This window comes from Meleagris gallopavo, chromosome 1, assembly GCF_905368555.1.
Source record: "Meleagris gallopavo chromosome 1, MGAL_WU_HG_1.1, whole genome shotgun sequence".
NCBI classification, from domain to species: domain Eukaryota; kingdom Metazoa; phylum Chordata; class Aves; order Galliformes; family Phasianidae; genus Meleagris; species Meleagris gallopavo.
The window spans coordinates 135,315,000-135,326,550 of NC_139404.1; the positions used below are offsets into that span (position 1 = coordinate 135,315,000).

At 42.1% G+C, this 11,551-nt stretch overlaps 1 protein-coding gene across 1 annotated transcript; it reads right to left on the reverse strand.

The window, feature by feature from the left end:
* Positions 1–1,588: 1,588 nt before the first annotated feature.
* Positions 1,589–8,791, reverse strand: LOC100549453 (coagulation factor X-like). The gene is made up of 5 exons (XM_003203209.5): positions 8,635–8,791; positions 6,535–6,666; positions 5,424–5,587; positions 4,315–4,432; positions 1,589–3,084 (listed from the first exon to the last, which is right to left on the reverse strand). The coding sequence occupies exons 1-5, from the start codon at positions 8,708–8,710 to the stop codon at positions 2,537–2,539; spliced, it is 1,038 nt and encodes a 345-aa protein (XP_003203257.2). The 5' UTR covers positions 8,711–8,791; the 3' UTR covers positions 1,589–2,536.
* Positions 8,792–11,551: the final 2,760 nt, after the last annotated feature.

Here is an 11,551-nt window from a genome sequence, read left to right on the forward strand (position 1 = left end):
ATTGCAACAGTTCTTACAAACTATTAAGGAACATAGGACAAAGGGAGGGGCTTAGAAAGGCAGTCCTTTTCTTGTGTGGTCCTTTAGGAAGAGCAACTGGAATTTCTTTTTCCATTTCCTTAAACATCCTGGCAAGAGGACGGATGCAGAGTTTATCAGCATGTCCAGCAGCCCTGTTTGCTGCAGGCCTGGCTGGCTATCAGCTGACTAACTCTGTCACTATCACATACTTTTGGGAAATGCACACACAGCTATGGAAAGGGGACAGCAATGATATTCCAGAAAACATTTCCCTTGCACTAAGCAAATAGAGAAAGCTGACGGCTGGGCTCACAGCCACATTTGTACCTGGGAAATCCTGCTGCTGAGCAGCATGAGGGCACTGTAGTTGGTTTGTAGACATTGGAGATGGTTCAAGGCTAAGGAGTGATGCGTGCTGCCCATGGCAGGAGCTGCTCCAGCCTCCACCTCCCTGGGGAACTGGGGGACAGGGAATGAGAAAGAACTGGCCAACGGGAAGCACATACTCTGCAAAGGATTAATGCTTAGTGCAGTTAAAATGAGTTATAATTCAGTCAAATGTCTGGACAGCAGCCAAGCAATGCTGTTCACCATCTGCAGGAAAAGAAAAAGCTTTTCTTGCTGTATCTGAAGGGCATCACCATTTCTAAAAGCGGGAGGGATTTGCACTTGTATTGGAGGAACATCAGCACTGCCTTTCTGTTTGGCTGCAGATTGCAGGACATCCGAGGGAGGAATGAAACCAAAGGAGATTTGATTCCCTCCAGGGGGTTCTGCACCCACAGGGGCTTTCCTTGAGATTGTGCAAGCCTTCTGACAGTCTGGCTGTGAAAACAGAAAACATCCTAGAGCTACTCTGACATCTCTGCAGTCAAGTGCTGACATTTTCTATTTCTGTTTCTAAAGATATCACAGGACTCTTCAGAACCCCTTACTAGGCTCAGTGTTCTTACCTTGAACTCAGCTCCTAAAGCCTCCCTGTACCATTTCTGCTCCTCTTTTTCCACCTGGTTCTCTTCTCAGGTGGCAGATGAGCAGCCCTGCAACTGAGTCCAGATGCTGTGTTTTATGGTGTCCCCGTGGCCATCCAGTCACTTCCTCTGCCACAGACTCAGCAGAAAGGCAACCCTGCCCTGAGATCAGTACAAAGCCACCACCTGGGAGCTTTCAGCTACATCCTAGCCAGATGGGACTAGGAGGTGGAAGTGGTTCCTACTGTACACCTGACTCCCAAGCCACAGGAGACACAGACTCTGTGGACTTGTGCTGCTGGATTACATTTAGAAGTTGACTTCGGTATACGTGACAGGAAAATAAAATATCCATCTGCAACAAAAGATTTGTGGCATTTGTAGGTGTTTATGGAAGAACCAAAGTAAATCCTCCAGAATAGCCTGAGTTACAACTCCATCCTCTCTCTGAAGACTTAGAAGATTGACAGAGGCAGAGCACCAGTAATGTGATGCGCGTCGTTGGTGCGTCTCTTGAGAACTGCAATTTTCTGTGCAATTAAGCAGTTGGATGAAACATCTCTGCAGACAGCATTTGTTCTCATGCACTGACACTCTTTTTAAAGTACATCACAGAGCATTTTATTTTTCCTGTAGGGACCCAAGTATCTTACAATCTAGTTCATCATTTTTATGTATCACTGAACTGAATAGTAGATCTTTGTTTTTCTCTCAGAATTAAAGTAAAGCAGACAGGGTACGTGTGGCTCAGCTGGCCTTAGAGTCAGACTTTTCCTATTCTTGGAAGAAAGTTTACCCTCACAGATTTAAAATCTCTTTGGTTGTTAAGAATTTAAATAGCACCTTACATAAATTATGACTTACAACAATATTGTCTTTTGTGGAGTATTAATACGTTTACTTTATTATAGACAAAATCATGACATTAGTAATTATGGTGAAAGAAGTATCTCAGAAGGACAGCAGGAGATTATCAGAACACCAGTGATGTTGGTAATTACAAGCAAGCTTTGCCAAATCAGTTAACTTAATATAACAAGGCACTGGTGTCAGTGACAAGCCCAATTCCTTAGACTCAAGTGTGGATACACAGTTGGTTTCCACTTTTTTCCAGATTTTAAGCAGTTTTTCCAGAGTCTTTAGAAATACTATCCTACTTTGATATTATTCTGTTCTGGGTTTATTTCTACAAAGCAAGTACTGCCACAGGAAAGTTGAGTTTAGTTGTAGCCTTTGAATGGGAGGTTTATCAGGCTGGGCAAATAGGTTTACTTGTACAGCCAAAGCCTCCTAGACAAGTTCAATCAACCATAGCATAAGCAAAAAGAACTCATAAATCATTGTATTTGAAGATGTGCCACTATTGTCCCAAACCAGCAAGTCCAAATACACCTTCTGAAAACCAGGCACGAGCTCATGAAGAAACAGATGGCATCTTGACAGAAGCGTTATCAGAATTACAGCAAGCATTTTACAAAGAGGAAAATATTATTTGGGGATGAAATTGATGGCTAAGGCAGTTGAGTTGATTAAACACCAAGCCATTAAGAGTTTTGTGTCAAAACACTTCTTACCCATGGCAGGAAATTTGATACTTTAGTGTATATTCCATATTTTCCTTGCCTCCCACACCCTTCTCCCCAGCTGATGATACCAGTAACAAAATAAGTGCCATTGTATTCAGTTACATGGGGGCCTCCTCCATCTCCTTGGCAGACATCTTGTCCATCTTTATTATAACCTGCACAGAACATGTTTCTTGTGACTAAATAATGAATAGCTTGCTTGCAAGTTTTCTTATCCACATAAGGGATTTGAAGAACTTTCATTCTTCTGACTGGCCGCGCGCGTTCATATGAGCTCCCAAAGCCACTGACAATTCCAAATGTTTGGTTCATCAGAACATCATTAGCAAAGTCTTCTTCTGGAAGGCATGCTGGGACAACATCCTCAGAAAATGTGATAGGTTCTTTTAATTTGATGAGGGCTATGTCACTATCATGGGTATCAAAATTAAACTCAGGATTTGAAATTATTTTTTCCACTGTGTGCAATGCAGTACTTGGTTCTTCCTTTTCTCTGTCCACCATCCCTGTGTCAGATTGTTAAAACAGTTGTTAACAAGATTATACCAGCAAGCCCAAACAGCACCTCAGTAAAAGATGGGACTAAAGTATCTTGTACTTGGAATAGATATTTGTACTGTACAAACAAAATAGAGCTGGTCTGTATTTTGATGCTGTAGCATTTTATACCAATTTTGATACCAAGCGCATTTAAAATTCAAAACTCTGCTATTGGAATGACAATCTCAGTGACAACGTTCATGTAAAGTTCTGGCTACTACAGTGCTACTCCTCATATACAAACAAAACCCCAGCATTGAAGAGTAGAACCTTGCCCCTGTTCTTTGTAGAGCAGCACAGTCAAACAGACTAAAACTGGAAACATTCATTGTCTTTAACTATTCTGCTCTATTCTAGAATTCTATTCTGCTCAAAAAATATAAGAACTTGTTTTATTTAATCTTCTCAACTTGTATGAAGACTCTTTAGGAATTAAATTGACAGCCACTAATGCTTATACAGGTTTTGAATTACTATTGTAGGACAAGTGGAAATGTTGTGACTCAGAATACTGTTTTCAGTGCCTAGAACATGTGACAAGCTACCTTTTTTTTTTCCCCCTTCATAAGTTACTATAATAAATAATGAAGGTAAGGTTTCCAGTACCCAACATTCTCAGATGTGCTGTCAAAACATTTGTTGTTAGCATCTGAATGCGGCATATGGAAGTCTTTAAGGTTTGGCCAGCACAAGGAATTGCATGAAGGTGTAACTTTAGACCAATTAACTAAATCTAAAATTAAACATGGAAGAACTTCTTTACAGTCACAGTGACAGAACACTAGAACAAGCTGCCCAGAGAGGTTGTGGAGTCTCTTCTGGAGATATTTAAGATCCATCCGGATGCTTGCCTGTGTGGCCTATAGTAGGGAACCTGCCTTAGCAAGGGGTTTGGGCTCAATGGTCTCTAGAGGTCTCTTCCAACACCTGCAACTCTGTGATTCTGTGAAATCAGCTCAGCATCACTTGCCCACATATTTTCCCAGTTCCTATTACAGACAAGCATGCTGGACCAAGCAAGGCTTAAAGAAACTGTCCATTCAACCAGTCTGAACATGAAACTCATTGCTGGCCAATAGACAAAATGAAGCAGTGAGATATCTGTGGATAGTTCAGTGTCTTGCACATAGACACTAAAAGACAGTTTTTTGGTAGCACTTATTTTTATAATAAGGGTCAAAATGACAGCAACTCACCAACAAGAACCCGTAATCCTGTAGAATTGTTAACGCAGTGAGCTGCAGTAAGTATAAAATACTCATTCAGAATTGTTCCCCCACAAATCCATTCACCATGCTTCTGTACTAGAACAGCCTGCCAAGAGAGGAAAAAGCATAAGTGCAAAATTATTTGTGCAGGGAAATCCTCAACAGCTAGTTTAGATTCAAGTACCTTTTTTAAAGAAGAAATTTTCATGTGTATTTTCTGTCAGCAGCATCCTTAATTCGGATGTAGTGAGCGTTACACTCAAGAAGTGTAAGCCACCACAGATGGAAACTTGACAAAAAGGACATTTTTCCTGGCTGAGAGTTGAGTTTGCATACTCAGTTATTATTATTTTCTAAACAAATTTGGTTAATATTCTAACAGCATTATTCCTCTCTGTTTTTTGTTTGACTTCAGTCACGGTCAAAACAAGAACTCCAGCCATCCTTTCAACACTGCTGTGCTGCAATCTGAGTAGCTGTGTGGTTGGCAGGGAAGGGTTCTGGGGAAAATGTGCTATGCTCTATGCTCAATGTCTGCCACCCTCCTTCTCTCCTAGCCTCTTCCTCTTAGCACATTCTTGATTTTGAAAACAGTCATATCTTCATTCATGGTACCTATGCAGAAACTAGTCATTCAAGAGGGAGGAACAACCAAATGTTGACACCAGCACAGACTCAGAGCACAGATTCCCCTCCCCACTGTCATCCGGGTATGCATCTTCACCCTCCTTCCCTGCTGCCAACACTCTCAGCATGGTTGCAAGCATGGCCATGAGCCCATAACTTCACTGTTTCCAAATGTCCTGCCAGTTAATTGCCACGGTGAGACCTATTTGTCCTACTAGTCACCATGCTATGTGGGAGCAGCATGGCAGGTTGAACCTGTTGCTTTGGCAAAGTGGTGAGCTATGCAGTGTTGCCCCTGTTTGTCTTCTATGCAACTAATAGACAGGGTCTATTCTGACCTATTAGATCTGCCTGCTTGGAGGAGCTGCAAGTCCTGCCTCAAGCTGAGCTACATCTCCATGGCAAGCAGAGATGAGGGGTATGGTGAAGTGTAAATGTTTTCCAGACCTCTTGAGAGTAAGGCACCTTACCTGCCATGGACATATGCTAGGTATACTGCCAGCCTCTTCTACTACCTCAGAGGAGTTACTTGGAGCCTCAGTGGTTTCCTCATTTTTAAGATGATCTTCTGAACTTGTAACATTTTCTTGGTCCACTTCATGATTTCTCTTAAATTTACCACACGGGAACTTAACTGCAAAGGCAAAACTGAGACACTAACACTTGGTGTCTGCATCTGATTGAGAATTTGGTGCACCTTTATTGACAGCAAGGATGACCCATATGTAACCCAATGCAAACCAGCTGTGAAGGCCCAGCTGCTGTTACCAGCCTTCACCTTAGCTCAGTACTGCCTTTCTTGCTGGTCTGGCAGAGCCCTCAGTGTAACAGCTTCATGGTCAGCAAAGTAAATCCAACTTTCAGTGCACCTCTTACTGTTCTTCACCACAAGAAGTGTCTCAAACTTGCTAGAACATGGGTTTTGCAGTCAAAGGCAGTCTTTAGATTTGTAGATGTGTATATACTGTGGGGGGAAATGGCTTGCAAGGAAACAGATTGCTTTCAGGGTGTCAAATCTTTGTGAAAATGAATGAAAATTAACTTAAGAGTTCAAGAAATACTCTTTGACAACAGCTGATACGATTGCTTTGATTGCAGTTGGATACTCAGGTATCCTTATCAGGGTTGGCTCTGCAATAATTTTCATGATATTTACAAAAACTTCACAAATGCAAAAGGGAAACAGACCAGGCTGGTTGAAAAATGAAATAAAAATTCCAGTTCTAAAACTTGCTCGTGGGTTCAGCAGTTCCAATGTATTTAGAAGTTAAACATCTTCTATTATTGGTATTGCTATTTTCATGTACATGTTGGAAGATGGGTTTTGCAGTCAGTTCTGAGAACGCACCCATTTGCACTATTTTGGCCACTGCACATCACTCAGAGTTGTACAATTTGATATTGGTTGGATTATCACCTTTTGCTAAAGAACTTTTCATTGATAACAAATCAAGCAAGCCAGATTCCAACAGTGAACATTATTCCTCATGCTGCAACAGCACTGCAATACATCAGCCCTTTCTAAATGCAGTAAAGCTGTGATGTGAGTCCAATAGAATGAACTTTAAGTGTGTTTCATACCTACAGGAACGCAGGTTTTGTTGTCATCATCCAGAGCATAGCCAGAAACACAGGAACATACCACTCCTTCATCTTCCTCTTTGCAGAACTGCGTGCAATTCCCATTGTTGACCTTGCATGTACTTGGTGTGACTGCAAAGGAGGCAAGCTTAGGGACAGGTTCTGTATTCATGCTGATTTCATAAAAGCACAAGCAGCTGTAAAATCTTGCTTGCAAGCATTATTCAAAACCCTCACCACTTTGTAATTCTGTGCAGTTCCTGCCAAAGGCCTCCAGTAATCACAAGTATAAAAATGAGCATTTTTAAGAAACCCATAAGCTGTTAACCAGACCACTATCATTTCACATCTTATGTTGGAATAGTTCCCCAGCTGTAACTTGCAGCTGAGGCTGAAATAATCTACAGTTAGAGGAACAGAGGGAGAATAAGAAATCAGCAACAACTTGACTATCAGTCCCTGGCACTACAAGCTCACAGGCTTACTGGGAAAAATCTTCCCTACAGTAACAGTGAGATAGCAAGGAGAGGTAAACCAGTCCTAAGAGAGGTGGTCTAGCCCTTCCTACAGGTTTGTAGGATTCCATAGCTCACTCATGCAGCTAACTCACTCCTAGATAGCCTTATAACAACTAAATGTATAACAACAATATCCATATAGAGTTTCCCACAGTGTGGCATGATCCCATTGATTCTTGTCTTCACTTTTTGTCTAGTGGAAACGGAGGCTACTTCAGTTCCTTCCTTGTTTTGTTACATATTTCAGAGACTCCCTTGATTATGCATTGTGGGGCTAAGGGAGAAATTTTGTTTTGCTCTTCTTGAATTACCTCCTATTTCTGTTGGACTACTGTACTGTTATTTTTACAAGATGGTCTTGAACTCTCATGTTGATTTATGGTAGTCTTTCATTCATAGCCAGCTATAAATATCAGGACTAAACACTCTCTCCTGCCCTTCATGTCAGTGGGGAAGATACTGAATAGCAGCTGTCCTAAGGCCACCTGTGTGGAGCCCTGCACCCTCTATCAGCTTTCCTTTGACACTGAAACACTGATTAGCACAGCCTCACAGCCTGATGTTCACCAACCTCTCTGCAGTTTCATCCAGATCATGCTTCTCTATTTGCTACGGTGAGAGTATTATATAAAATGATGTGGATGCATGGCATCTTTTGCAGCCTGTTATTCTGTCCCTGGGGAAAATGAGATTGGTGTGATATGATTTGTTTCTGACAGCTGCAACTCAGCAGTTTCTTTTCTTCTTGCTGAACACAAATAATCTGATACCTTAAGGAAGAAAGATTACCTTCACCAATGGGGAAGCATTCTCCTTGTTCTCTCTTTCTACACCCGTATTCTTAGGTCAGCGCTGGATTTTCATGTTTATCTTATTTTATTTAGGCCTTAGCTGTTCTGTTTTTGTGCCAGGATGTTTGCAATTCTTTTATGCTGAACCTCTGTGATTTGAACTAATTCTATTTTTTCTATGCTTCCTTTTGGAGGTCAAGTCTTGAAGCAGCTCATTATTTTAATTAATCCTCTTTTCCTTTTTTGACCTTGGGATAGTGTGACATGTAAATAAGCTTTTATTTTAATAGATATATCCACATATTTTCTCTCTTTCAAAGATACATTAATTTTATTCTCTTATTTCTCTTCTTTTCTGCCTTCATAATAAGCTCTGTCATTTTACAACGTGGAGTCCTGGTTCTTCTCTGCACTATTAAACACCATGGGTTCAGTTTGTCAGTAGCTTACAAATCAGCACCGATAATAAGTATCATTGAATTCTTACATCCCTTGAGGACATATGAACAGCACATCCTTTGTGCTGTCAGTTTGAAAGAAATGCATATTAATATATTAACCCTCACCTTAAAACCGACACAGGCCCTTCACACCAAAATGGTATTCTCCCAGTGACTCAGCCAAGAACATACTGTAATATACTGTATAACTGTAGCTTGCAAATGGGTAAGAAAGCAAATCTAACAAGTTTCCCTGTGGCACTCTGTTCTACAGAGTGCAAATGATGGCAAATAGTTACCTGTGCGGCTGAGGCAAAGCAGCACAAAGCCAAGTTAAAGTGAAGACTGCACCTGTTTGCAGCATCTGAAGGAAAAGGAGGACAACGGGAAGAAGCCACACTGCCGGACGGTGACCCATCACTGCCATCCTGTGAGCTCACTTGGTGTCTCTCCCTGGTTTTCCTGCAGGGCTCTGGAGCAGCTGCTAAATAAGAAGCACTGCAGAGCAAAGGTCGTTAACTCAGGAGAAAACAAAACTGCTAAGGGCAAAGCGTGGGCTCAGAGTCACCAAAGGACAATGTTAAAGCAGCAAAAGCCACTGTGTCACAGCAGTGCCACCCCGGCAGCTTGTAGGTGCCCCGTGACAGCAAAGTTCCACAAAGGCACCAGGCTGGACAGTACTTTCACAAATGCATCAATTTCCACCTGCTTTTGGACTTACATATATATTTATTGGCTAATGCCGCTCCATGGGGATAGCTGATGACAGAGCCTTGTGGTCTGAGGCTCTGACAACTCTGGATAATTCTTCAGCTGAAAATGAATTCCATCTGGACCCAGCCTCTGAAGCAGTGTGTTTCCTCACCATGCTGGAGGATATCACAAAGGCCTTCTTGCCCACCTTCATTCCTTACGGCAGTCTCATTGTGCTGCATTCTTTCTCATTTCTTAAGAAATTCCAACATTTCAGACTTCACCCAGAAAAAAACCTATCAGAGGCTTTTCCAGCCACAGAGATGGAAAGGTTTCCATGAGACCTCTTTGAACTTTCCTCACTGCAAATGGGCTGGACTCTTTTTACCTTCACCACAGACATGAATATCTGATTAGTTTCTGCTTCTCTACAGCAGGATGTTGTTTTTTTTTTCTCCCCACACGGAAGCTGTTGCTGTGTTTCTGCTCAGACCTTCCCTATTTTAAGTCTAAAGAAGCTTCATTTTTCTACTGAGATCCAGCACCTCATGTTCAACAGGCTCTTGCCCGGATACTTTATCTTGGACTAGGCCTGATAAATGCCCTAGCTTCTTATTCATAGATTGAATCACTTGGGTTGGAAAAGACCCTTAAGACCAAGCCCAATTGACCTGACACTATGAAGTCTCACCACTAAACCATATCCCTAAGGTCTATGTCTACATATCTCTTAAATACCTCCAGGGGTGGGAACTCCACCACCTCCCTGGGCTGCACATTCCACTGCCTGACCACCATTTCTGTGAAGAAATTCTTCCTGACATTCAATCTAAACCTCTTCTTGGGCAATTTGAGGCCATTTCCCCACATCCTGTCACCTGAGAAAAAGAAACTGACACTCTCTTTCCTGCAACCTCTATTCAGGTTATTGTAGAGAGCAAGGAAGTCTCTCCTCAGCCTCCTCTTCCCCAGACTAGGCAACTTCAGTTCTAAACGACCTCCATTCCAAATTCACTATATTATCTCTCTCTAAAGCTTCAGTGTGATTGCACTCTGCTTGCCATCCTTCTTTTCTACCATTTCTACTCAGCACTGCCTTTTTCTTGCAGGCCAAGAAAGACTGAGCACCTGAGGGTAGCTTTGAGCTTCCGCTTCCACCATTTGCCTCTTGCCTAATTCAGTAGTGACTGTTTGCCATGAGGAGTTCTTGCATTTTAAAATCCACCAGTTTGCACTGCTGCTGTGTGCTCTACCTCTTGCCTGACACCTTAGGACCTGTTTCAATTTTTTTAGGTGAAACTGGCCCAAAATAATTCATCGACGTAAACTAGTGTGCTTTTATTCTGTCTTTTCTTGCTGGCCCTAGAATTGGTTATGAGTCTTGATAGGAGACCAAGTAAAACACCATCAGCAAGGGAAAGATGCAAGCAGACATTTCACTCATGTCTTCTCAGTGCTGCTGCGGAGACAGCATTACAGAATAAGGAAGGAATATAAAAACCCTGTGCACTGTAGGCACCACACATGATTAAAGCTTGGTAAAAGATAAACTCTGATTGCAAAGCCCAAGGACAGTCTCTTGTACACTACAGAATAACAACACTTCCTCTCTTCCCAGCGTCAGCCACCTTTACCAGAGGGAGGTCCTCTCCTCAGCCATCCAAACACTTTACATACATAGTCCAGTCCAAGAGTTACTTCAGGCTTCGCTGATGCAGAACGATGCCATTAGCACAAGTACTTGTATGGAATTTGAGTAGCACTTGTGCCTGAGCACTTCCCTCTGCATGTTTCACCCTGATGGTGTATGGGGTGAATGTGGGACAAAGGGTTAGAAGGTACAGCGGACAGAAAAATTCATGGAACTAACATTGCTGAACAAACATTTAAATAACCCTGCTGTGATTTTATACAGGTGGAGATCATCAATCTAGGGTAAATGACCTGCAGTTCTTCATGTCTGCATTTTCTGCTGACTGCAGCAATACCTTGTAGCTGAGCAGAGCTGACTTTCTACTTTTTTAACCTGCCTTCCTCATAGCATCTGCTATATAAAACTAGCCAGTACCCACTCAAACCCTAAGAGATAAGTGGCAGGTGTCTGGCAAAGTTTAGTGTACCTCAGACAGCATAGGAGCATCATAGATCAGAGGACCCTTGGAAAATTCATCAGGATCGATAGGAAACTAGACTCGATACTGCATAATAAAAAGCTTGAGGAAATTGGGTTTGTTAAGCCAGGGAGAGTTGCATTTAGATATTTCAACAAGAAAAATTCTAGGTGGATATGACTAATTCTTAGCTGTGAGCATGCTAAAACACAGCAGCTTGTTGCCCAGAGGGGTAGCAACTTTGCCTTAAAAGCTTTCAAAACTTGACCAGACCCTGCACAAACTGATTACTCTTTGATGATAGCCTTGCTTTAAGCATGGGGTTGGACCAGACAGCTTTCACCCATCCCATCTACTGCAAATTATTCCATGACTTCTGTGATTAGAACTGCAGCTGAGAAGGTCTGAAGAATGTATGCAGGAACAGCACTCCATGTACATAAAACTGAGTGCTGAGCCACTGC

Bases quoted from the DNA above. Each gene is read 5' to 3' on its own strand.
- LOC100549453 (XM_003203209.5), bottom strand. From the start codon at position 8,710: ATGGCAGTGATGGGTCACCGTCCGGCAGTGTGGCTTCTTCCCGTTGTC. The intron at 5,588-6,534 runs GTATGAAACACA...TTGCCTTTGCAG, and splicing joins CAAAACCTGCGTTCCTGTAG to TTAAGTTCCCGTGTGGTAAA. The intron at 4,433-5,423 runs GTAAGGTGCCTT...CTCTCTTGGCAG, and splicing joins CTAGCATATGTCCATGGCAG to GCTGTTCTAGTACAGAAGCA.